The sequence below is a fragment of the Chiroxiphia lanceolata genome, chromosome 8 (genome assembly GCF_009829145.1).
Source record: "Chiroxiphia lanceolata isolate bChiLan1 chromosome 8, bChiLan1.pri, whole genome shotgun sequence".
NCBI lineage: Eukaryota > Metazoa > Chordata > Aves > Passeriformes > Pipridae > Chiroxiphia > Chiroxiphia lanceolata.
Window position 1 is genome coordinate 19,474,455 of NC_045644.1, and position 26,959 is coordinate 19,501,413.

Consider the following 26,959-nt stretch of genomic DNA (forward strand, 5'->3'; position numbering starts at 1 on the left):
GCTGGTCAGCTGACTCTCCTGTGTGCCTTTGAACCTCCTACCTCAGGATACACAGATCTTGCTCTAAAAGAATTGAGTCCGTTCTTAAAGTCTTAGATCTGGCTATGTCTTCAGTGAGTTCCTTTTTTAACACATTTTATTTCCAAGAATGATTGCTTCCATAGCACTGCACTAATTTGCTTGTCACCAGTTGTTATGTAGCATGAGGAGAGACAAAACTGCCTGACAAGCTCTCCCATGAAAAGTATATTATCCTTGTGATCAGCTCTGCCATTTCTGATAATTTTCAATATTCCTATGAAGCTGATAGCTGGATTATGAAAACAGTGTTGGAGATCTGCCTTTTCTGAATGCAAGACTACTAAAAAGCAGATAACATTTTTAAGGCTTTGTTGGTAGGACAGCTGTAAGAATTTTGTACTTAAAACTTTCCTAGTTTCCCAGCTGAATGCTGCTAAACATGTCTGGTCTCTTTTAACTTCTCAGGAAGACTTTCCTCTGAAGTGTTGACACCTGGAGAAATCTCTGAAAAGGTTATCCTGTACAGCTATTATGATATTACTTTTTTATTGGTTAGAAGTACCTTTCTAGGACCTGCTAAAGGGCAGGTGGTTTTGTGGTGATGGAGGGTGATGCCGTTTATTTACCCTTGTGTTGTCCCCAAAATGTTGTTTCATGACCTGCCAGCAACTTGGTGTTTAAGGTAATCTACTGTTACCAGACCATTCACTGAGTATATTTTCAGAGCTGGAGAAAGACAGAAAAGCCTCACCCATCTGGTTTCACTTCCAGGCTATTTAAAAACCCTCCAGTTAAATTGATGTAAAACCTAGTGAATGTTCTTATTTTATTTTAAAGGTAAACTTTATGGTGATTTACACCAAGCATTAGGTTTAACGAGCAGTTTAGTAACAGTAGTTTAAGTAAATTCCCTCTCAGCTAAACTGCTACAGAGATTCATTTTAGGTGCAACTAAATGTTTTTGCCCTGGTTTAAAAACTAATTTAAATTCATTACTGTTAAGTAACTCTGGAGTATAAGCAAGAGTTTAGAATAATGTTCTTGGAGAGAAACACCATACTGTAATCTGCTAGGCTAGATTTTCACTGTTGTAGTCAGGAAAGGCCATTTCTGTATATCAGGACTGACATATAATCTCCAGCAGTAGTCAACCTGCAGCAAGTAAAGAAGAGAAGCCCCTGGAGAGACATTATAGCAGCCTTCCAGTACTTAATGGGAAAGATGGGGAGAGCAGTGATAGGTTGAGGGGTAACGGTTCTAAACTGAAAGAGGGCAGATTTAGGACAGATATTTCGAAGAAATTCTTTACTGTGAGGGTGGTGAGATGCTGGAATAAGTTGCCCAGAGAAGTTGTGGATGCCCCATCCCTGGAAGTGTTCAAGGCCATGCTGGATGGGGCTTTGAGCAACCTGGTCTAGTAGAAGGTGTCCCTGCCCATGGCAGAGGTGGGGGTGGAACTATATGATCTTTAAGGTCACCTTCAACCCAAACCATTCTATGATTCAGGGTTCTTACTTTCCATCAAAAAAGCTTTCCCTTTCAGATCCTGAACAGCCAGAGAGCTGGTGTCCTCATGGTGGATTAATACTTGATGAGAGAATAAGTTTTTTGCTAAGTTCACTCCTGATTCCATAGCATTTATTTATCATGCAGGTAAATATTTGCACATAAGTCACATAGATAACTAAACCTCCTGTATGTTGGAAGTACAATCTTTAGTTTAAATAGGTTTAAAGCCTTCTGAGGAAAGCTGTAAAACTTCAGTTAACTTCTGCAACCTTCAAAATAGATCTTAGGGCTTGGATGAAGCAAACCACTTGTGTGCATCCTTAAGCCCATTATCTCCAGTGGAGCCACTCCTTGTTCTCAAGAACTCACCTGGTGAAAGGCTTTGCTGGATCTAACCTGGAACATAAGTTCACAGTCATCCTGGCTCTATGTTGCTCTATCAACTATGATACAACAATTGATATGAGAAGTTTAATTTCTTGACTGTTGACAAAAGGGGGAGGGTAGCACTATTTCATTAGTCCTGTGAGTTTCATGTTTCAAAGTTTTGCTAAAGTAGAAAACCACGGAACTGTGATTCAGGAACTTTTTTTATTTTTTCATTCTGATGCTGACTTGATGCATGGCTTTGACTGACTTCCTTAAGTGTGTCAGAGATTTCAAGTTTTAGAGCTTATTACCCAACTCTAGAAGAACACAGAACCTAGAGACAGAACACAAAAGTCAACTTCCCCCATTCCTCACACAGTATGTACTCCTACACCTCACCAAGAGAACTCCAGGGTAATGGCTGTTCTCCAAGCCCATGATTTTACCATCAGAGATGAACTTTTTGGATCAAAGAAGGATCAAATCCACATGAGGGAAACCATGTGTGTCCAAGTCCAAGTTCCTTTAGAGGATTACCAGTTTTGCTGTGGATTTTGTTTTTCCTAGGATTTCTAATTACCTCAACAGAATTTATCAGCCTGGTTATTTTTTTCCTGCTTGCATGACTTATTGCAGTAAGTCATTTGACTCACTACAACAAGGTCTTTTTAGGTGACATGGGTAATCATAGTGGTAATCATAGTGTGCTTATTTCTGACCCTTGGGTTATAATTAATTATTTATAGTAAAGCTGATTTTGAATTCCCTGAAATGAATAAATACACTAATAGGCAAACGATGTGTTCTGTCAGTGCATTAACCAGCAATGAACACTGAGCAGGAAGGGAAGTATGTCTGGGGGCTTCAGGCTCCTGTGCTGGTCCGGTGACAGCAAATATGTACTTATTTCTAGCTACAGACACTCCTTTCTGCACTGTGTGCCAAAGTCTGAGGCATCTTCAAGCCCTGACTTTGCTCGTCAACCCCAAGACCTTTAGCAGCCTGCAGATAATGCAGGTGCTGGGACTACCTCTTGGAGACTGGAGAGTTCTAGTAATTGCAGGGCTTGAACAACACATCTCTCTGTATCTGTACCAAGCCATACAACACAACCCATGCATGAGAACGGGGAGTGGCAGGGAAAATGAAGAACAATGCACAAATTGTGTTGGGGTTCTCTCCCATGTGATGCAGAAGTTTACCTTTTAATTGTATTTTGACTTTTTCTTTTGTTTGCATCCTGTTCTAAAGTTGTAAAAACATATTTACTTTCTGTTAGCTATTGGGAAAGCTGGCTGTGGTATTCTTTAATTTTTTACTTTGTAAATATTTGTGAGTTTAACCAAGTGCTGTGTGTTTGTTTAAGCAGTACGTCAGCCAAAACTTTTATCCACATGGAAAAAAAATTACCCAGGCTAGCTATATGGCATATCATGACTCAGAATATCAAGAAGAGGGAAACATATTTAAATATGTATATTCTGTGTCACATCGAGACTCTAATTTCTTGTTCAATGTATGCTATAATTTCCTCATAGACAAAAGGTAGTGGGAATTTAGTAACCACTTCACAAAAACAGTTTAAAAAATAAGTAAAAGAGAAAAATCAGATCCCCCTAATAATCCTGTATGAATGCAGAACATTTCCTGTTATGTCATAATCTCTGTGTGTGTGTTCTTTAATACAGTTGCATATGGCCTAGCATAAAGCTAGCTAAATTGTTTATAGGGATATTTTCTGGTCAAAACAATCGACTCCTTGGTTTGAGAGCAGTCAGGATCCACTCCAAAGGAAAATGTTTGCTTTCAGCTCTGCAGAGGTTCTGAAGAGACCTGGATCATACATAACAGGTGTGCAATACTGGCCTTCAAATTAATTTCAGTGTTGCATCACCTTGCTTTTAGCCTCCTACAGCCATTCTGTAGCTGCTAAAATTTCTGTGCAGTCCTATGGACATATGGAAAAAATTGTAGGTACCCACTGGGGGGCCAAGTCCATGGGAAAAAAGTAGGTGTCAGCTTGTGCAAGAGCATAGATACTGGACCTCCTGCTTTGCTTTGCAATTGCTTCTTGGTATAATGTTTGCAGATGTTGGACATAAAGAACAAGATTTGAGGCTAACTCAACCTATGTTTAAATTGGTGGATTAAGGAGTACTAGTGTGCTCTTTGATCTGGATAATTCCAGCTGTTTGTAGTACCCCTCCCACTACTTTTGCCTTGGTTTCACAGGAAGGAAGCTTAGTGATCCAAGCCAGGAGAAAATCATCCAGATTGCTATAGCACAGAATCCCTAAGTGTGCCAGGATTGGACTCCACTGCTTGGTCCAACTCTGCTAATTTCATTACTACATTGAGGAGGTAAAATCACAGATTTACATATTTGTGTCTCTATCCCCAACTCTGTAGGGAAATCCCAGAGGCAGATGTAATTTGAGGCATATAATTGATGTCAAGTCAGTATGTAGGCAAATTTTTCCACTAGAGCAACAAACTTTCATCAGTATAGTCCCCAGTTTTCAGTGTTGGCTCATCTGAACCAGAGGATTTATGGTCTGGCAGCAGTCTCGGGTAGTAAATTTTTAGGCAGAGCTAACAAGCAGCTTCAGGATAGTCAGTGGCTTTTTGCATCATGGAGCAACATTGCAGAAAATAGGCTGAAGTGGAATGAGGAAGAGATCTATAAGGTCTGCCTCCTCTTTCACCGTATCTTCATAACTATAGCATCCCATTATGCTATGTTAGCTCTTCAGAAACTGGTGGGCAGAAGAGCTCAGCAACTGCAGTATGTGCTGTGCTTCTCAAAGCTGTCTTTTGTGTATTTTCTTCAAACCCTTTGTGTCCTGTACTCTGGCCCACCTCTGTGATCCACAGGGATCTTCCAGTAACCTGCTTGCCTGGCCCTGCACTTTCACTGCAACCTTTCAGAGTCCTGCCAAAAGACCTCTGGCTCATTTCACATTGCTGCAAATATATGAGGCTGAGTAGTTGCATGGGGCTGGCTGAATTACAAGGTACGCCCGTCTGCTGTAACTTCTGTCCTTACAGCCATGCAGGAAAGAACTTGTCCCCCAGTCTGATTCCAACAGCACTCTGCTCTGCTATGGAAGTTGAACAGAGATCTCATGGCCAGGTACAAGCAGCAAGTGATGCCACTGGGCTAAGGCATGCCTGTAAGCATGGATATCAGACAGTTGAGCCCTGTGCAGACTTACACACTCTGGTTCTTCATGTGCAGGTTAGTCCCCAATGACAAACATGATTTTTGATACCTTTACATCACATCATCACTTGTAAAGTTGTGAGGGGAAGAGCCAGTGATTTTTCTTGCTGTCATCTTCTCTCTAACCTTTAAAAGGAACTTGTCTAAATTCCTTTCTAAAAGGAATTTTAGGACTGAAATGCTTTTTTTGAACCCTTCTTGTAATGTTTAGGATGGGACTAAAAGAAAGCAGATTTTGATTGTGCCATTCATAGCCCTCTCTACTCAGAAGCTGGTGTATGTATCACAAATAAACAACTTTCCCTAAGGAAGCATTCAGGTTCCAGGTAGCTGTCATGTTGTTTTTTTCAATGGAAACTAATCTGCAAGACTCCCGGACCTGAAGTTGCCTGATGGTAGGACCGTACATTTTGCAGCATCAGTACGCACAGAGCACGTAGATCTCATGTTTTGTAATGCACGAAGGTCTGTGCCAGGAGAAATTTGGATTATCAACAAAGGATTTAATTGCACATTTCAGTGAATACGGAGAGTAATTAAAGGACGGGACGGGACGGGACGGGATCGCTCCGCCCGCGCCGCCTCGCGCCCCCTGCCGGCCCTCCCGCGCGCACTGGGCGGGGCGGGGTCACGTGAGCGCGCCCAGCTGACGGCGGGCGGCGGCGCGAGGCCGCGGTGAGCGCGGGGCCGGGCCGGGGGCGCGCGGGGCAGCGAGGGCGGCCCCGCGCTCACTGTCCTTCTCCCGCAGATGAACGGGGACGCGGCGGAGCCGGCGCCCGTGTGGGAGCGGCCCTGGTCGCTGGAGGAGATCCGTAAGGGCAGCCAGAGCTGGTCCTTGGCCTCGGACGCCGGGGTGAGCGGTGCGGCCGGCACCGGGCCGGAGCCCGGCACCGGAGGGGTGCGCGGGCCGCGGCCTCCCCGGGGCTCGGGGCCGTGTGCGGGGCGGTGCTGCCGCGGGGCTCGGGGGTGGCCCAGCGCGGGAGGGGCGCCGTGGCCGCGGACACCCGGGGCCCCGGAACGCGGCAGGAGCGGCCCCGGTCGGGGCCCGGCGGCTCTCCCGGTGCTTTAACCCTCCGATCCGGGCGGGAAAACTGAAGTGAGGAGTTGGCCCCAAAGGAGAGGCAGAATGAAGTGGCTGAGACTTGATCCGGGGTGTGTGTGCGGGTCCTTTAGTGTAAACTGTGTTTGTTTTGATGCTCAGTTGAAGTGTATGGTCAGTTCTGCCAAAAGGAAAAAGAGCTGCATGCTGACTATTGCTTTCCTCTGTTGTCAACAGCTTTTGCATTTTCTACAAGAGTTCTCACAACAAACCATTTCCAGGACTCATGAAATCAAAAAACAAGTGGATGGATTGATTAGTGAAACAAAAGCTACAGACTGTCGCCTTCATAATGTCTTCAACGACTTTCTTATGTTGTCCAACACGCAGTTCATAGAGAATGTGAGTGTGTTCTAGTACAGCATCAAATTGTACTCCAAACATTGGCGTTGTCTCTTAAAAGTGGAGAAAGGATTTAACTTTTTGGCAAGTCTGATGCTAATTTAGGGATAAGGTGACTTTTAATTGCTTTCTGTAAAAGGATGTCCTAATTCTTTTGTGAGTGATGCACTCTCCAATACTGGTAGGTTCCCTTTTGCATGTTCTGAGGTACCTTCCTTCCTTGTTTATACGTGACCTGGAGATCACGATTTCATTTTTAGTACTATGAATGAGCTGGGATCTCTGAAATGTCTTGGTTTATCTTCACAAGTTCCGTGAATGTAGCATTTGTCTGTACTTGTCTGTCTAAATATGAGAATGTTATACAATGCTGTAAATTTCCTAGTGGTATTATTTTACTCTAAAAGCATTTGGTGTTAAAGGTGTTGGGCTGCAGGCAGTTGTCCCTTATGTTTGACTGCGATGACCATATTTTATGGCTAATGTTGCCACTTTATAAATATTGCTATTTTGAAACGTGAAGCTAGACTTGAAAGGCTGTTACAACATTGTATCACTAGAAGCATGTGTCTCGTTAAGATATAGATCTTTAATAGTATTTCAGATTTGGGAAAGTCTTTTTACTGCTGTGGATTTTATCAGGCATTTTGTTTTGAACAACACTGTTTTCAGGCCATATGTGTCTCATCTGAAGCCATGGTGTTATTGGAAAGATGGTGGCAGAGGAAAAGATGGAAATCTGGATTTTTGTTGTGGATTTTTTTTTTGTGATAGTGGTTTTTTTTTTCAGAGCTGCAGTGTCTTTTTTGCCTAACTTGGCTGTTCAGCATAATGATTCTGCTGAGAACAGTTTGTACCAAATGTTTTAAGTCTTGTATGTTTGAAGCTGTTTCTTCCCAAATTAAGTGTGCAGAAATAGGTCGTCATTTCTGGTTAGTTAGTGAGAAATCTATCTCTTCCCAGGGGATAACTGCACCTGTGTTTGAGATTTGGATTTAAGTTTGCAGCTTCTAGGAAGATCTTTCATTCCCCTTTGTCTCCTTGTAGCTGGTCCTAAAAAAGTACTAAAAGAGCGAGGGATCATCAGAACAAACTGAAGGTTGAGGGATGTCGTGAACCTTCTCTGTAAGTACAGGAGAAGGGTAAATGCTAAAGAATGAAAGGAAAGTAGACAGCTTGTAAGTTATCTGAATAATTCTGAGGGTGTCTAGAATACCTTTATGTTGGGAGGGTTAAAAGAGTGCATTTTTTTAACATATTCAAGTTAATCTGTGTACAGGGTTATATGGTCAACTCATCTTCTATTACTGCAGTGACATTTGCAGACTTGAATTACTTTAGTTGCATTGAGATTGAATTACTTTAGTTACCTGATGTCTTCAATGCATAAAGGAGGCTACGAAGGTGCTTGACATCATCCATGGCTTCTTTTTTTAAACGTGTAATGAATTAATGTGCACTTAATTACATATTAATAGTGTGTTTCTTGGTGGTACCCGTGGTTTAGCCCCTGCAGCAGTATGTTGTTCTTACATGAATTAATTTTCCTTTACTTTTTAGAGAGTATATGATGAAGAAGTGGAAGAGCCTATTCCCAAAGCTGACGTTGGAGACAAAACGGAGCAGGTAGTTAACACTGCCTAGAGTGCTGTCAATATGTTTGCAGCTGTTGTCTACCTTCTCATTTTCAAACTTACTTTGCATACATTTACAGCTTACAAACCCAACTCTTTCCTTTCTCCTTAAAGTCTCTCTGTTGGATAGTGTGTGTCATTCAGACATAAAGTTAACAGTAACAGTGTGTGATGATCTGTTATGGGCTCTCCAAGCTCAATACTGTGTTCAGCAGACAAGACTTATGCATTGATTTTTCAAGTGGTTATGCATGTTTTTTCAGCAAGAGACTGAGGCCTTGAGCCACCCTACTGGATTCACAGGTAGTGAATTGGGGAAGCAGAATGTGACTGGAATAATTCCTGGGAATAAAACCTTAAAGAGGTTTATATATCTCTTACAATCTAAGTGTATTATACTATAAATGTTCCCTTTATGGGTTGGGAGCACAAATATGACCATACTGTGCTGGTGTGGATGTTTAGAACATCTCTGTTTCTAGGAGTGATAATGATGCATTAAATCAAGCAAAAGAAACTTCTGAAGGTCTTTCTAATATATATAGTGAGAAAGCTTTCATTGTACTAATTTGAAATTAGCATTTTGCGTGTGTGTTGCAGTAAGATTGAGTCTTGAGTAAAATGCAGTGAGAATGTGTTTTTTCTGTTACTAAAGGAAAAGACTCGGGAACAGAAAGAAGCTGATCTGATCCCCAAAATTCAGGAAGCAGTGAATTATGGATTGCAAGTTCTGGACAGTGCATTTGAACAGCTAGACATCAAAGCAGGCAACTCTGACTCAGAAGAAGAAGAAAGTAATGAAAGGGTGGAACTGATACTCGAGCCCAAGGTACAGAGACCTCTTCTTACTGGGAGCATGGGTTTGTGTTTTGCTTTGTTGGATTTGATCTTTGCTTCTGTCAGCAGTATCACTGCATTAGCATAAAATTGATATTCGTTAGCTAAAATGAGGGTTTGATGACTGCATCTGAAGGAGGAGTGCTCTTTGCCAAGCTGTTCCTTGTGTAGCCTTGTCTTGCTGTTAGGTTAACATTAAGGTATGGCATCCTAAAGGGAGGTAGTTTAACACAGTGAACTTGGAAGGGGAAGCCTCAATTCTGTGTAGGAGTGGGACATATAAATGTCATGCTTTTTAGGTACAAATCATATCTTTGTGGGTGGTTTTTACTCTCACAGTAATTAAGAATCCTAGGTGCAGGATTTGGGGTAAGACTGATGCCTGTAAGTCTTTGCAACAATATTCTTTTGTTAGATGGCTTGAGGAAAGCAAGTTGGAACTACACAAATAGAAGTGGCCCCTTGCTTTGACAGTGTTAAATGGAATAAACCTCAGCTGTCCCACCCAGTTGCATGTTGACTTGAAGTGTATGTCTGGTGGGACTCTCTTTAAACAGGCTTGTAACTTCCTTGAGTTAAAACAAGGGGTGTGGGTGTAAGACTTCTGTTTTTGTTAGCCATGTAGAGCTGTTCAGAGATGTCAGAAAGACCTGATGTTGTCTCTTTCTAGGATCTCTATATTGACAGGCCTTTACCTTACTTGATTGGCTCTCAGCAGTTTATGGAACAGGATGATGTTGGCCTTGGAGATCTCTCTAGTGAAGGTATGTGCTGGCATGACCTTTTACTTCTGTGCAAGTAAGTAGTTCCTAATCTGAGACTTTGGTCTGTTTTAACTCATAATTTTCATTATCCTGTGTAGTGTTCTTGCAGTAGTTTAGTAGTTTAGATGCACACTGTAACTGGGGAAAAAATGTGCATCATGCTGTAACAACCACTTTTCTGGTATACAAAGCAGTAACTTCTCAGTCACTTGTGTTCTGTGTATTAGAAATGCAAAGTGTTAAAACTTCATCAGCCTTTGAAGCTCTTTCAAACCACTCTTTTCCACCTGAAATTTAGTTTTCTTCGCAAAGTCTTTAAAGTTGCTGTTGATATGTTTGGTGGCCACATTGTTCTCTCTCTGATCTTAACTTTTTTTGCTTTCATTTAAATTAGAAGGATCAGTAGACAGTGATCGTGGAAGTGTTATTGACAGTGAAGAGAAGGATGAAGAGGTAAGTTTGCACCAGCATTCATGAGCCCTTCCTTGCGTGTAAGGCCATCAGCTACCTTGCTTTTTGATGTCAGGTCTCAGGATAATATTGCTCAGTGTTTATTCCCTGTGTTGGTTGTGATAAATGTACTTCCTGTTACTATTCTTATGCAGTAGTTTCCTCTGCAGCTTTTCAGAGGAGCAAAAAAGTGGTATTGGCTCTAGCTGTTATTAAAGTAGAATACAATACTTCAAACTGAAGTGTTTTATTCTAGTCTGATTTCATTTTGAGAAGAAAATCAGATTCTTATCAAGAATTGCATTTATGGAGAACAAATCTGATGTAAATTACAGTTACAAAGAATGGGATGGAGACTGACAGGATCAAGTTTAAAGCTTTAAGAAATCCACCTCCAGGCTTTGCCACATAAGTCTGTTGCATTGGAATATCAATTTCTGATATGTTTTGCCTGCCTTGGCTGGGATGTCTCTGCATTGTAACTGTGCTATAGAAGCACTCCCTTTTTCCTGAGGTGTTTGCTTTTGGTGCTTTTGCTCAATTTAATTAAATCCCTTTTGAGTTACTCCAATGCACTGTCAGATGGAGCTGTCTTTGCTAAATTAATGATTTTCTAGTGAGCTCTGTTCATAACGATGGTCAGCAGTGGGGGGAACAGTTCCTTGATCAAGTCACAATGAGCAGATCTGAATGTCCAAACTTAAGCCAGTTCAGAGTTTCTGAGCCCTTTCTCCTAACCACTGGACCAAGTAGTGTGTGAATCTTGTCTTTGTGTCTCTCGTGTTACAGGAATCTGATGATGAATTTGGAAACCCTAGTGAAGATGACCAAAAGACGGTATGGTTATACACTCTGGTACATACCTGAAAGACTTTACACTTGTGACACAGTGAGGATGCAAGAAAGAGGAGATGAGATCTCTAGACAATTAACAACTTTGTTAAGCCTCATTTTTATAACTTTTTATGGGAAGGTTGTCCTGGCCACATGCATCATGTTGTGAAAATGAACCTGGGTTGGGCTTGAAGACATGCTTGCAAGCTGTCATTAGATACAGAGAATATGTGGGATGGCATTGCCTGATGTGTGCTTTCCTCGGGAATTACTTGGGAAACATGAGAATTCAGAGAATCTGCCCCAGGAAAACTAGGCTTCAGTGGGATGATTTGGTCTATAATTAAAATTCTAAATTTGTTATGAAGGAAGTAAGGAACAGCACAGTTTGGGTATTGCATGAAATCAAAGGTCTGAACAGTATTAAATATTTGAAAAGTATGTCCATTTGGATAATGAATGAAAAGGGAAAAGAAATGTTTAGATTGAAAAAATTCAAGCCTGACTTTAGTCATTGATTGTAGGAGAAGGAATCATACCCATGTTTACATGTGCCACTGCAAGAGACTTTTACGTGGAGATCCTCAGACTGAAATGATTTAATGTCAAAAGAGCAACGTTGCAAAAAGCAACCCTTATTTGATGTATGTATTACTAGAACAGTGTTGCAAGAGCACTCAGATATTACATTAAGCTGACCTTTATAGGGTGACTTTTGTATGCCTGATGTATTTTAAGATGAGCAAGTATCTTTGGGTTGTTGGTTGTTTAGTTCACTTATTGGCCCTTGCCCAGCTCACAGTTCACTTCATCTTTTTCATCCTCTTATTGACGTGACTAAAACCAAGATGTGGGCATGTATTGTCTGTCATTCTGGTATCCACCTTAGTAATAGTGCAAGGCGATACAATTTTTTACCAGCTGATCACTGTGTTCCTGAGTTAGGACTAAATACTAGGTCTTAAGTTTGTGTGTGGTAGTGGTACACTCCTTGTGAGGAGAGCCTTTGTGTCCTCAGTTGCAGCATTTGGTGACAAAGAACAGGGGTGTACTAGAGAATGTAGCAACTTGCTTGGAGCTAGAGGCACTGCTTCCTTACTGCTCAAAAGCGGTGAAGTACCCCAAACTGACTGTATGTTTCCCTCATTTCAATAAGTTTGATTTGACTATTTTATCTAAGCAGATGTAGTTTTGTGCTTGTTTTGTATGCCAACTTCAGCAGAACACAACAGGGTATTATTGTTTTTTAGAGGACGGTACAGATGAGTGATGAAGATGATTATGATGGCTGTGATCTCTTTGACTCTGAAAAAGAGGAAGATGAAGATGGAGACTTAGAGGAAAGCACAAAGCCTGTAAGTATTTTTTGCCTCCTTGGATTGAGAGATTTGACTTCCCATGTGAAAAATCTCTCCTTAGATGGATGGTAGCTCTCAGTTATGTGGGATGGGATCCTGTAGAGAGGGCCTCTAAAAATCCTGAATGGTCTTTTAGTGTTATTCAGGCTTTACCCCCTCTTACACCCTAAGCTGGCATCAAAGCTGTCTTTAAAGAACATTAAGAAATTAATTGTTGCATTTTTGTGAGTTAGAGGCTTCTTGTTTCTCCTGCTTACAAAACAAGTGATGTTAAAAATAATGCAATCATCAGGAACTAGAAATTGGGATTTTTTTCCTCATCTCTTAATTGCTTTCTTAACAGAAAGCTGTATTGCTTCTTCTGAGGGCTTCATTCAAAGTCTAGACAAGATATTGTACAAGTGAGGCTATAGAATACAGTATTTATAATTGCAATTGCATCAAGTTGGTAACTGGATCTTATATGAGAAATATGCTGTTATTTGTCCCTACGCCTCAGAAAAAGAAGAGGCCAACATCATTTGCAGATGAGCTGGCAGCTCGAATCAAAGGAGAAGTAGCAATCAAACAGGATAAAGAACGTTCATGTAAGTTAACTCTTAAGTTTTCCTAAGTGCTTGTGTGGTAATGGGGGACTCATGAGAGAGTTGGACTGGAGACTCTGGGTAAGAGCATGTGAAGATATGCAGGTCTGTTATTTGAACATGGATTAGGTAGAAGCCCAATAAGATGAATTGAAGACACTATTTTGTGTTCTGAGAAACTTTTGGCCATAACTTACAGGGTTGGATTCACTGAGATATAGTGAAAAACACATTGCTTTCAGATCAGACAGGTTGCTCTCAAAACACACATATTATTGGAAAGGTTTTCTCTCCAATCTGATTTTCTCTCTGCATGTTTGATCACATGTACTTTCCCCTATTTCAAGTAAGTATGTAGAAGCCACTGGTCATGGTAGTCTTTTTGTGAGCTCTGCAGTGGAAAACCTCTCAAACAGTGGTGTTTTCCTGTGATGTGTGCTGGTTGTTTTCTTTGTGGCTTTGAGGATACTTTACTGCTGCTTTTCATGATATTTTAAACTAAATAATGCATTTACTTTTGTGTCACTTTCAAAGGGACACAAAGGGACTCAATACCTCTCAAGTATTGAGTCTCAAAGACAATCAGCAATTTCAACTGAAATTGAGTTGCCAAGTGTTTATGAACCTGCTGTTGAACTGTAATTTTGAGAGCCTGAACAGAAAAGAACAGTGTTTGTGTGTGTGTTCTTGCACAGTTCAAACAATAGAACTAGGTCTGTGGATATCAGAGTTTAAAACCTACAAACTCACCCTGTTCAGTTACAGGGAAATCTTCCATTCATTGACATAACCTTGTGATGTTATGGATAAAACTCTGACTTTGGTTTTGGTAGCTGAATCAAGGAATAATGAATCTGGAACCATTTGAAATGTTCAAAGGTTCTGCAAAGGTGTGGAACCTGTACCATCTGGAATGCTGTCTTGCTTTCCAACATCTCAGGTGACACTAGTCTGTATGTGGGCAACTGTGTTGAACCCCTAGTGCCTGACAGAATGATTCTATTACAATTTTAGATACTAGTTTTAGAAACTGTATTTCATAGAATTGCTTCATCGGGCTGATTCATATCAAAACATAGAAGTCAGCTTGGTTAGATTATTTTTTTAGGTTCTTTTTACCATGGATTGATCACAGGCTATAAGTAAAAGTGGACTATTTTTTCTTTGAAATTTTCTTCTTAAAGCACTGTCATCTGAGACCAAAACAAGGAAAACCCCAAAAGAGAAGAAGGAAGTTAGAGTTCCATCGGATGGTAGGATATCCTCCTCTCTTGTTTTTGAATTGTGGGCTGGACTGTAAGACATCACTTAAACAGTGGCCTCTACTCTAGAAGCTGGGTGGGGTATCAGTGAGCATCTGTCAAGGTGAGTGTGTAAACAAATCTAGGTTGTGATGTGCATGTAAACAAGGCTAGAAACAGACTTAGTGGGAGTCCATCCTTAAATGTGGCCTTCTGGAGCAACCGCATACAACCCAATCTGTCTTGAGCAGCTTCTCTGTATGTGTTGTATTTATAATAGAGGGCAGGTGGAACCAAAACAGTTTTTATTTTGGTTGTCTCTGATTCCCTTTCCTGACTTTGGTCAGTCCTACCAAAGCTCATGGCTCTTGTACTTTCTAGATGAAGATGATGACATCTTCAAGCCTCCTAAGTTGACTGATGAAGACTTCACACCGTTTGGTTCAAGGGGTGGCCTCTTCAGTGGTGGAACAGGTCTCTTTGATGATGAAGAGGTGAGAATGCTGGAGATGATAGAAATTGAGTGTTGCCCTTCTAAAAACAAAAGATCCCCACAAATTCCCACCTCTGGAAGACAGAGAGGGGAAACTCCATTTTGTTGCTTGGTTATATTCAAGTTTGGTGGGATAGTATAGCTTTCCAGTGGGGAAACAGAACTACATAAGTTAGATACTAATGTTACCCTTGGCCCAATATCCTCTCTTCTGCAGTGGTGCTGATGAGAGATGCAAGTGTGGTTCTAGCTCTTTATTAGACAGGTTCTAATTCCAGGAGACCTTAATCAGCCCCTTACTTTTATCAGTGGAGGTAAACCAAATGCCATCCAGTTGTTTTAAATCAGCAGATTTAGATTAAAATGCCTGTTAGAATACTGAGTTTTGTAATTCTCTCTTTCTGTCTGTTTATGGGAGAAGTTTGAATGGAAGAGAACATGATGCTCTTCACACTTTATTTTTCACATACCATATGTGGACAGTGATGCTGCTGGGTTTCTCTGTTCCTGTGCTGTTAAAAGTTTCCTACTGCAGTTATGCTGTGTTCTTTCATCTGGTTATTGTATGATTCCTGGGTTACTTGTGATGGCAAGAAAAGTTCACCTTAAGCTTACTCTGCTATCTAGAGCTGACTTCATAAAGAAGTGGCACAAAGAGCATTTCTGACCTTATTTTACCACTGTTTGTACATGTGAAAGGGGATAGAAACCCAGTGTCAGGGTTACTTGAGATTTAAGAATCTTAACAGTACAGCTGTGTAAAAGAAATGATTGCCTCTGATTTTGTTATGCAGTTGATACTTGTAACAGTCAAGGTTAGTCCAGAATAGTAGCCGAGTTGTTGTCTTTGGGGGTTGTTGTGTTCCTCATTGCAACTAGAACAAAAGTCAGGTGTTCCTCTGACCAAAGGAGGATATAAGACTGAAATTTGGAAGGAGGCCTTCTGTACCTCAAGCTTACAATGACAATCTACAAGAATACAACTAAGAAGCACCAAACAGGGGCATTGTCTGTAGGGAAGGAGGTAGTTCTGTGCAGTCTTTTCCACTCAAACACAACCTTTATTGAAAAAATATAATGCCTTTTTTTTTTTTTAAAGTGGCAACCAACAGCTTAAAAAAATATTAAGAAAAATAATCTGCTAGTGCAAGCCATCTTTGTGTCAGTGCAAATCCAGATGAAGCTATCATTGGTTACCTCTTGGTTACTTATTACTAAGACTACTCTCCTCATCCTATAGACACAGGGCAGCCAAGAAGATTTGTCTGTGAATGTTGCCTGCCTGCATACAGCTGTTCTTGGTTTTCTGTTATCTGAAAGTTAAACATGTAGGAAGGGTAAAGCTTCACTTCCCTTGTGCCTTGTACTGTACCAGAAGACAGACACAGTGGGTCAACAGGCAAACAGTGACTGACAAATGTGCAGTTGATCACTGACACCTTTGCTGCAGCCCTGTGCTCCCCTACTCCTTGGGAAGCGTTGCTGCCTTCTTCCTACGAAGTTTATACAAAGACCATGCATTTTGAAGCTCCGGGTAGGAAACCTCTAATACCCAACTTCCCATAAGAGGGAGGCTTTCAAGAAATTAAGTGGTCAGTACTCGAAAGATCTGGATATTTCTTGGAAATCTGGTCTATAATTGTTGGGGAATTCTTTCTTCAAAGCTGACTATATAAGTTTCAATAGGAAAGCTCAGAAGGGTGTCATCAGGACCTAAACAGGTATAGATTAATTAGTGTAAGCCCTTGAAGATGTGCAAATAAAAGGTCATTCCTTCTCTTCAGCAAACAGACTGGTAATCAGTGTAAATTAAATTTTAGAAGACAGCAGCTTTTCTGAATGTATGCACTCAAGTTAACACTTGAGTACCTAGATTTAAGTCTATATTTGCAGACATCCTTTTGGGAAGGGAGTGGTGATTACCTCCTCTGTCTTGGCTTAGAAGTGGATATTCAATATGGAAAAATCAGCATCTGTTTTTCCCTACAAAAAACAAATTCACCACTTCCCCCCCCTTTGCATTTTCATCTATAATCAGAGTGATCTTTTTGCTGAAGCACCAAAAGGAGAAGAATCAAAAGAGAGAGAGGAGCGAGTCCCAGTAAGTGAAGGTAAGAACCAATTGTTGCCTCCTGTAGTCCTGCTGTGATTTATCACTGCTAGCAGCTAGACTGTTTTGTTCCCAAACTAGAAAGTCTGGTGTAGAAATTGTTGCCCAGTCTCTTCTCCTCCCCAGTCTTAATAGAGAACAGCTGTGTTTTCCTGGAATTTTAAATGTGTTTGTTCACTATGGTCTGTTACACACACCTACTCTCCTGGAAAGGATGTCCTCCTCACTGATGTTGGCAGAGCTCTCTACATGCACTGCGTTCCTGCTGCTGAAGAGTACTTTGCAGGATCCAGTTGTGGGTTTGAAGGGAGCAAAGATTTCTTCTTGCAGATTAATTCACATCTGAGTTTCCCAATAGGTGCACTCTGCACACACATTGTTTTGCAGCAGCTTTTACTGAAGCACTGTATTTGATGAATTTTCAGATATGTGTTGGAAGACTAAGCCATTTTGTTTTGAGTGTATTGTGTTGAAGTGGATTGAAGTGATTTTGAGTGTGTGAATGTGAACTGTTGTAAATAATGCTGTATATAAACATGTATTGTGTTTATCAGCTTGAGTGTAGTAGAGCTGTTTTGTGGAGTTTTAATGGAAGAAAAATAGTTAAATTGTTACATGTATCTGCAAAAAAACAAGTTCAAGGAGGATGTGTAAAGAGTTCTGAGCTGTTGAGAATTAAAAAAGGCAGCTCAGAAAACTTTTTGGATTCCTGTTTCTGTGGTAGCATTCTGAAGGTTCTGACAGCATAAAACAAGTGCATCCATTTGTATTGTACTTCCTGTGATTTCAGCATCCACTACAAAGTCCTTAAAGAAACTTCCTGCAGGTGCAGTATCTCTGTTTCCAGGTATGATTTATTCAATAGCCAATTGCTTCATGCACAAAATGCTCTTTTCTTTAAAACCTGCTGTGGAGGTTTTAAAGAAGAAAACTCTCCAAATACAGCAGCACTGCATCGCTTTATCATATGCTTGATGACATATGCAGGTGCTTCTGCCATGCTAAGCCTAAACTGCAGCATGCTCTATGGATAATCAGGATTCCGTAGGAGCTCTGAAGGTAGGTGTCATTGATGGCAGGTATTAGCAGCTGTCAGCTTCTAGTGTTGTGCTCTGAACTTCTAAGAATGTGTGTCACTTCATCTGATATTTTATAGCTGAAGTCTGCAGTGCATGCAGTCACAGCTTCCATCTATACTCTGGGAAGGAAGTGCATTTTTATCTTTCATATTTGATCATATTCCCTTGGGTTAGCAGAAGAAGGGTTTAAACATCAAGTTCCTTTATTTTTGTGGCACAGGCTAATAGGACCAGTCTTGTTTCTCTGGTTTTGATTAGGAGCATCTGCATACACAGGGAAGGACCAAATCTATAACTTGGAGCTAAAAATAAAAAAGATTTGTACTAAGATCCCTGTTTCATATCGGAATCCAAGCTGATCAATGAAAAGAAACCTATGTCACTATGTCACCAGTCTTTTGGAATCAACTGACATTGATTTCTTTTGGTGTGTAGGGTCTTCACCTGATTGAGTTACCTTAATATTAAGTTTTGCCCTTTATTAGGAATGGCCTATTTTAAGACTATGGCTTCAGTTAACTGAGCCCTCAGCACAATTTTTTAGAGTAGAAAGTATACAAATATAGCCTTTTTACTCTAGGGTCAAAGATACATGTCAACAATGAGACTTCTGCGTTAATTGTAAGACTTGGTGGCAGAGTTTAAAACAGCAGATTGAGATGTGGGGGTTTTTTATCCTTTGCTCTTTCTCGGAGGTACTGTTGCATAAGCAGTGAATTTTCCCTCATTCTAACAGTGTTCTGTTCTAGTTCATCAGGAATTAACTTATATGTAGCATTTATTCAGTCTTCAGTTGCTCCCTCAGTAAGTTGTAGACAGGCTTAAGTCACCAGAGAAAACCCAAGATTGGGGCTCCTTTGCTATTGTAAATTGCTCGATGAACATGTTTCCAAGTGAACAGTTTGTTTAGGAACTCAGGAATCTCTAATAATCAGACTTTGTGGCTGTATTTCTGTCAATCCTATGGCACTTTCTAATTGTGTAATACACTTTTTTTTTATAATAAACTGCTGCTGATTAAAATTAATGCAGTCTGCTGACTTTTAACCAAATAGTTATTCTACTTTCTGCTTTCAGTTTAAGTATCTCCCCACCCCCTCTCATTTCCAAGCATCTATGCATAAGAAGCAAAAAGACAGGCTGCCAGTTTTTGCCAAAACCACCAGAAGTGTTTGCAGATAATCTATGGACATGCACATATCACTGAAGCCAGACATTTCCACAGCAGATTTAGAAGAAACGGTTGCTCTGGCTAACGCTCGTTAATCACTGCCATATCTGAAGTATGCAGGGACCAAACTGCCTTGTCCTGCAGTACTGTGAGTGGATTCACATGACAAGTGCTGCTCCTGGGAAGAACTCAGTCACCTGTCCTTACCTCTCCACGGGCACCTTACCACTTTTATTGGGCCACAGTGGTGTTATGTACTAGTTAGTAGAGTAGGATACTGGTTTGGGAAGTCCACAGGGGGCAACAGTGTGGGACTGCTGGGCCTTCTAGCTTCAACACGGAACCTGGCTGCTGTTCCTAGGGAAGATGAGCAGGTTTGAGAAAGAAGTGATTGCAGTGAGAGCGGGGGGCCATCTGTCTGTGACTTGGCTTTATCAGGATGTGTCCAGCTAATGCTTTTTTAATGCAGCATTGTTGCAGGAGCACCTTAAAAGTTGCTGAGATGGAAACTCTGCCTGATGCCACTTACTATGGCATAAGTTCAGCTCTTTGGTAACTCTGGCAATGATCTCTGTGTAGTTATTTTGCTTTTTCTCCCTCCATCTGACCTGCAGGAGGAAGCGATGTGTTTAGTTCCAGTGTAGCTGGGGAAAAAGACAAGAAATCTGCAGCACACAGCACAGAGAAAACTCCTAAGCAGCCTGGGAAAGTTGTTCTATTTGATGATGATGATGATGATGATGACTTCTTTGTGGAAGCAACTAAAAAGCATCCAGATCCAGGTACCTCTAAGCATTTGCAGTGAAAGATTAAACACTGAAGGTCATCAAAATTCAAACTGATTCCTATCAGTTAAAATGAGTTATAAAATTCAAACCTGCATCACTGCTACTACTGCTTGGGTTTTGGGGGGTTGTGTTTTTTGGTTGGTTTTTTGTTTGGGTTTTTTTTTGTTATTTCTTTTCCTTGGAGTGATGTGGGACTGGTTTATTTGTACATGCTCTCCCCTGACTTTCCTTTCTAAGGAGGCTCTTTCTACTGCTAGAGCAGTTTATCTAGGCTTGAATCAGGGAATTGGTAACAGCCTGTAGTCCCTATGCCCAACATCCCCTATAGAGGCTCTAGGCCTGTACCAAGCCAAAAAAAAGCACTGCCTCTAGAGGTGCCAGCTGACTCAACTGCATGACTGCATCCTCTTGTCACCAGTGCTCTCAGGTTAGTGGTAGTTGAGAGCTTGTCTCTTAAAGACTCCTGATATTGGTCATCTTTATAACATCTGATATCTTTTGAGACTCTGCTGTCTTCTCTTGCTCAGTTGGGGCTGTTCTGTATTCATCATTCCCTGTTTGTTTTGTCTCTTAATGTAGTCAAGTCCACAGCTGACCTATTTGATGATGATGAAGAAGGTGACTTATTCAAGGAAAAACCTGCCGTTCCTTCTGTGGTTGCTGGCACAACTAAAGAAACAGAAGGCCATAGGGAGGCAGTCATGGAAAAAAAGGTAACAACATATAATTGGATTGCATGGCTAAGGTTTCAGGAAAACGTTACTGCTGCAGTTGAAGTAGTCTATCCATGTACAGCACTGTGAAAGTGACATTTGTGAAACTGGACTATGTTCATAGGGTCTTCCATGACTTGAGCGCTTCAGATGTCCTTAAATGCCTTTTGCCTTTTAACCTTTGGGTTTATTTCAGGTTTTTATTTGTGTGGGCAGTGATTGAAAGAATCTTATTAAGGCAGGATTGAAATGTGAGCAAAATGAGCAGCCTCTGTTAATAAAAAGTGTTTATGAAGTTCCTGGCTGAAATGAAACCAGCGTGAGTTGAGAACCTTTGGTGTCACAGTTCTGTGCTGCAGAAACTGTGTCTGCACTTACACTGCACTGGTTACTTAACTGGTAACCCATTGCTTGTATGTATTATGGGAGAGGAAGGTGGATGTCACAGTTCTGCCTAAGCATATACGAACCTTGGAGTGTTTAAAAAAAACTATTCTTCAGCAGAAAACTTTTAAGTTGTAGAAAGCTCTAAATGTGGTCTTGAGCACATACGTGCAGAGTTATGAGAGCCTCCTGTACCCACTCCACTTTCAGAACTGTGCCTTGAGGAAAGTAGTAATGCTCTTTCTTTCTATGGTAGATATTGTATATATTTATTTTATACTTATTTGCTCTTCAATGAGTATTGGAACACAATGAGCTACCGCGACTCTTCTCCCCTCTGGACTGAGAAGTGTACAGTGCTGGGGATGTCTAATGCAAATTGTGGTGGTACTTTTTCCATGTTGCCTTATGAGAAGCACCTGAGCACAAGGGCAAAGCCGGTCTCTTTCTGCTGCAGTGCAAGAGTGCATGGTCAATGAAGCAGGAGTGGTGGTCATCCAATGCTATTGCTCTGATCTCAGAGCACTTGGCTTTCCTGGAGGAGAGGATGAAAACTGATTCAGCAGCACCCCCCTCCTGCTCTGTCAGGAAGTGAAGGCTGTTTTATACTCCAAGCTTTATGACAGTAGTGCTTGGGTCTGGGATCGTTCTAAGTTTAATGGCAATATAGCTGGTGGCAGGCTGGGGCTGTGCTGTGATAATGCAGGAAATGATGGCTGGCACAAACTGCCCTCTTCCTTTATGAAACACAGCTTGTTAAAAGAAACATTTTTGTTTAGCTCATGAAGTCTGGCATGAGTTGCTGCATACATTCTTCTGCTGAGAAGGATGGTGTGGGAAGGGAGGCCTGTGGTAAAACCTGCAAGTCACTTGTGCATAGTTCTGGCTGCGTGTGAGGAACTTGCTTGGCACATGAGTTTTGGACTTCAGCCCATGGGTAACAAGCCTGTGTTCTGTCCCTTCAACTGCTGGGATTTTGCCAGCAGCGTGCCTCTTAGAAGGGGTTTGTTGTGGTTTAGGAATGGTACTCCCCAGTTTAGTGTTTCCACTGAAACCATGCTGCCACTCATTCCCTGCCTTCCCCTCCCCTGCAGTGGGCTGGAGAGGAGAATTGGAGACACAAAAGGTAAAGCTCATGGGTTGAGATAAGAATAATTTACTGGAAACAGCAATGAGATAAGAAAGCAAACAGTAACAGCAGCAGTACTAATGACTGAGGGTACAAGAAACAAATGATTCACATGGAAACCCCCTGACAATAGACAGTACCCAAGCATTCCCTCTCCTGCTGCACCAACATAGCAGAGCCCTTTTCCTGCTCCTGGAAGATGAGGTGAGGTGGTATAGAATAACCTCCAGGTCCTAGCCATGCCTCCTTCTCGCTACTGCAAAAAATTAACCCTGTCCTGGCCCAACCAGGACAGAGTCATATGATATGCCTGCCTTTACTGAATCTAAATGGGTGCTGATGCGGTGTTTTTATTTGTCCTAAAGAGTCAACAATCTTCCGGTGAGGACTTCAAGCCTTTATCTGAAACGCCTCCAAGAAAACAGAGGGGCCTTTTCTCTGATGAGGAGGATTCTGAAGTGAGTATTTCTTTAAGAAATCCCTACAAAAATCCTTGGGATCTGAGTTACCCTGACTTCAATCCACTCATATTTGGGGACTCTTTATGCATCTTGTAGGATTGGGAAGTCTGACATCCATGCATCTACACCCAGCCATTCTGAAAGCTCCTTCTTGCTCCAAAGAGTGAAATCGCTGGAATTGTTTTCCCTGTCTTCAGGGAGTGGTACACACAGGCATAAATTGAAAGGTTGAAGAGAGGAAGGAGCAGCAAATCAAGAGCAAGAATCATGAAAGACTGTTTCATATGAAAGATATGTTTCATTTTGTGTCTTTGGCTTTCAGCTAGAAATCAATCTGCAAAGCTGAGGGAAGTAAATCCCTGTGCAGCTGCAGGTGATTGGTACATCAGAGTAAGACAATCTTTCCCTGCTTCATAGGCACACTAAACATCTTTTTTTATAAGGAAAAACATGTATGTCCCCTTTTGAGTTCTTGAACTTCTAGCATTGCTTTGCAAATTGACATTTCTTTGGTTTGCACAGGACTTGTTTTCATCAAGTAAAACTGTAAAGTCCAAAGCTACATCTCTCCCAACCAGCAAATCCATGACAAAAGCTCCACTTTCCTTGTTTGATGATGATGAAGAGGTAAGTACACTTCCTTAAACTGTCTGTGTGTGGGAAGTCACCTGCACAGCCTGTTGCAAATGCAGCAGGAAATACTCAGAAGTTTACGACACTGGGCATGCAAATGGAGCACTAAATCAATCTGGCATTGTGTAGCAGTTCTAAGCATGCAGGCCACATTGCAGAGGACAGTGGTAGCAGGGACTCTTGCAAGTTCTTGGTATCTTTTTAGTGTTTTGAAGTCAGTGCATATTATGCATATTATCCCTTTGATTGATAGGACTAGAGAACACTAAACAGTAGAACGGATCTTCAAGAAGCTGTTTTGTCCTGGCCTGTGGTACATGTTACATGGGTGGCTTCTTGCTTCTCTTGTGTCACAGCTGTTGAATTCCTTTTTTCTCACACTTCAGTGTGTAAGAATTGTGACCGCTAATATGGAAACTGAGATCAGAGAACAGTTTGTGCAAGAAACTTCAAAAAATTGCATTAGTTTCTTATCTCTTTGTAACCCTCTTTTCCTTCCCATACACCCTCCGAAGAGCTTTCAACTCTGGGCCTGCAGCCTTCCTGGCTTAACTTAGCCCACAATACTAACCTGAGGCAAATAGGAAGCCTACTCAGAGCTGTAAGCCTGGGGACTTCAGCAAACTCAGGATAAAAGTTTCCTGCCCAGGACTGTTTCCAGTTCACCTTTCTGAAAAGGGGCTGTTCAAAAGCAAGTCAGGATAGTGAGACATTTTGTACTGTGATAAGGTCTCTGGTATCTGCCATGAAGGTTGCGTTTTGGAACTCAAGTTTGAGTGGAGAAAAGCATAAATGAGTGTTAGGTGATGGCATCAACACATGCTTTTGTCCTGATGCCTACAGGATAGTCTGCATGAGTGTCTTCAGGTGGAGAGCCATGGATCTTGCCCTGTAGTAGTTGTTCAGCTTGCCTATTGCCTGGCATCGCAGAACAGGATTCATTCTCTATTTAGTTATACAGATGAGAAACGATGCCCCATGGTGTTAGCTGCTGTGCAACAGAATTGCTGAGTGATGGCTTTTGGCTGCTGATCATGCTTTGTGGTGGAGAATCTGTGGGCCAGAACCAGGATATGTGCTTACAAGCTTCTGATCTATCAAATGCTATGTGTGTAAAATTCCTTGTTCCAAAATATTATGTTATACTTGAAATTGTCTTCAAAAACAGTTCACAAAACACCATTTCTGTATCCTACTTATATGAAAAGTGGATGGCAACAGTCTTGCATGGTGATGACTTCCAGTGAGCTTTTAATTTTAACTTTGGCTTTTGATTTGTTTAAAATATTTTATTTTAAGGATCTCTTTGGTGTGGGACCTGTGAAGAAGCAGCAGGAAAAGCCTCCAGAAGAGAAAGCAAAACAGTCAGGGCCCCTCAAGAAGGCCTCCAGCTTATTGTTCAGCAGTGATGAGGAGGTACTGAGGAGTAAGATTTGTTGAAAATGCTTACTGGGCTTTATGCTGAGCAAAGCATAAAACTTTTGAGATGGGAACCACAGTCCCACTGTGTCCACATGGCATGCTTACCCCAGTCCTGTGAGGTGTTTGCAGCTGAGGAAGCTGTCTGATTCTTGACCCAAGTTATTGCAGGATATAGGTAACAGAAGTCATGTGGAAGAGAAAATCAGTATTCTCAATGTAATTTAAGAAAGTTTGATAGCAAATGGAGGCTGTTGGCAACAAATCTGACTTAAAAACATTAGAAGGGAAAAATAACCTTGCTGTTACTGCTTTAATTTCTGTAAGGAAGGTTTAGCACTTCTTCATAGATATGTGTTGAGGTTTTCCTTGTGTTAGGTTCTTGGGGTGGGGGGGTTTTGTACCTGATTTTGTTTGTTGGGTATTTTGTTTGCTTGGGCTTTGATGGGTTTTGTTTGTTTGGCTGTTTTGTTTTGTTTTTTAAAATCTAGGGGTGGGAAAATGAAACATAAATAACAAGGCTTCCCAGAGAGCAGTCCTCTTCTAGGGATGTATTAGGTATTGTCCTTCATCTGAAGTGAAAGCCAGAGACACTAACTAAATTAAAAACTTGTCTGGAAAGTCTCTGAATTAGCTCATATGAATAGACTCCAGACTCTTCTTAGCCATCCCACCTCTCTAAATTACTCTTGCATAGACTTTAATTTTTATTACTTGTCCTGTAATTGCTTTTTTAGTGGATAGTAGTAATATCTTTAGATGCATTTTTATCTTAATGTAGAATAAACCGAGTTCATGCTTTAACATGCCTGTAGTCACTTTCAGAAAGGGGACAAACAGAGATGGGGAATTGGGGAAAAGCACTTGAAATGCTGGGAATAAAACACACAGAAAAATCTTGTTTAGTGTGTAGGCTCGATTAAATGCTAGCTGTGGGAGGGGTTGAGGGAAAAGTACTGTGAAGAAAATAAGAAGTGCGGCATCAAGCACTCTAGTAATGAGGTGTCTTTGGGATGTGCTGTGTTATTTCTTTTTTCTTTTTTTTTATTTTCTTAAATTTTGAGTTTGGTTTTTTTTTTCCTATACATCAAATAATGCTAATTATTTAAATGGCTCAGATCAGGTTCTACTGAGTGACCTTACTCTTGTGACTGCAGTTAACACTAACCTCAGTTGTTAAGAGCAGCTGTAATAAAGTGCATGTGCCCTGTTTTGCTGGACTAATACTGTAAGTGACCAAAAGGTGACCAGGCCCTCTGCAAAGCCTGAGCAATGTCAGGTTGCAGTGAATGCAGGAAGGTAAACTAGTAGAGAGACAAAAGGACTGGCAAGATGATGAAGTGTTCATTATAGAGATGGGAAAGTGGCTTTGACCAAGACAAAGAAAAACTTGAGGGTTCCTTCTTTTTAAGGAACACTGGAATGTCTCCAAGCCAGCTAAACTTCCTTCTGAAGATGACGGAAAAGAAGACCCTGCAAAACCAGCTAGTACTGTCAGTCAAGCTAAAGAAGTGAAGAAGATAAGCCTTTTTGAGGAAGATGATGAGGAGGATTTATTTGCAATCACTAAAGAGAGGTGACTGTCCCGGGAGGGGAGTGGGGAGGCATTTTTTCAGAACAGCTCAGCAGCCCTCTCAAAACCAGATGGACCCAGGCCTATTGCAAGTGTTGTCCCTTGCTACTGCTGCTGAGGAGGAAGTAGAGGTGTGTGAGTAGGAACTGGCAGGGCTGAGCTCTGGACTGTTTTGTATCTGTGGTGGATCATTCTCTTTGTCACCACTGAACTGGGGTCTCTATTTCTATGCCTGTGATAAAAAATCCTCTTGACCTCTTTTTATCTCCACTTCTGCAGAAAGCTGTGCAGACAAGAGAGAGAGTGATAGAGTTGTTGAGACAATGGGGAAGCTGAGTGCTGTATCTGGGACCACTTGCTGCAAATGATGGTCCTAAGTGATGCTCTTAAACAGATTCAGTGCATGGCCTCTGAAATTTTTGCCCTGAATCTTCCACTTTCTCCTCTCTTTCACTGCAGCCAAAGAAAGCCACAGAAGGTATCACTGTTATTTGAAGATGATGCTGTTAATGGAGAATCATTCTTCAGCTCCCAATCAACACTACTTCCTTCAGCTGCTAAGGCTGCAGTGGTAACTCCTCATTTTTTAAAACTAACATGGAACACTTAGTCTTTTTATAGTCTGCCTTCTTCATTAGGTACTGAATGTAAGTCTAACTCATTTTTAGACAATGGTAGCTCTAGCAATTTGGAATGGGAAGAGGGAAGACTCTACTCCTCCATGTAAGTTCTTACTACCAC

The 26,959-nt window shown here is 41.3% G+C and overlaps 1 protein-coding gene across 7 annotated transcripts in view; it reads left to right on the top strand.

Moving 5' to 3' along the window:
- The first annotated feature begins 5,746 nt into the window (after positions 1–5,746).
- The window catches only part of LOC116790031 (WASH complex subunit 2A-like), a 34,936-nt gene continuing 13,723 nt past the window's right edge, over positions 5,747–26,959 (top strand). For 3 of the 7 annotated variants that reach the window (XM_032694582.1, XM_032694579.1, XM_032694583.1), the window contains exons 1-20: positions 5,871–5,975; positions 6,399–6,563; positions 8,124–8,189; positions 8,853–9,026; positions 9,705–9,798; positions 10,193–10,251; positions 11,038–11,085; positions 12,333–12,437; positions 12,940–13,027; positions 14,209–14,277; positions 14,647–14,759; positions 16,797–16,869; positions 17,659–17,715; positions 19,733–19,900; positions 20,486–20,619; positions 22,498–22,590; positions 23,116–23,220; positions 24,526–24,642; positions 26,058–26,221; positions 26,678–26,789. In XM_032694582.1, the coding sequence (XP_032550473.1) occupies positions 5,871–5,975; positions 6,399–6,563; positions 8,124–8,189; positions 8,853–9,026; positions 9,705–9,798; positions 10,193–10,251; positions 11,038–11,085; positions 12,333–12,437; positions 12,940–13,027; positions 14,209–14,277; positions 14,647–14,759; positions 16,797–16,869; positions 17,659–17,715; positions 19,733–19,900; positions 20,486–20,619; positions 22,498–22,590; positions 23,116–23,220; positions 24,526–24,642; positions 26,058–26,221; positions 26,678–26,789 (2,109 nt within the window). Of the gene's footprint in view, positions 5,798–5,870; positions 5,976–6,398; positions 6,564–6,614; positions 6,745–8,123; positions 8,190–8,852; positions 9,027–9,704; positions 9,799–10,192; positions 10,252–11,037; positions 11,086–12,332; positions 12,438–12,939; positions 13,028–14,208; positions 14,278–14,646; positions 14,760–16,796; positions 16,870–17,658; positions 17,716–19,732; positions 19,901–20,485; positions 20,620–22,497; positions 22,591–23,115; positions 23,221–24,525; positions 24,643–26,057; positions 26,222–26,677; positions 26,790–26,959 lie in introns of those variants that run through there. The other 4 variants (XM_032694580.1, XM_032694584.1, XM_032694581.1 and 1 more) reach the window with 4 other exon arrangements.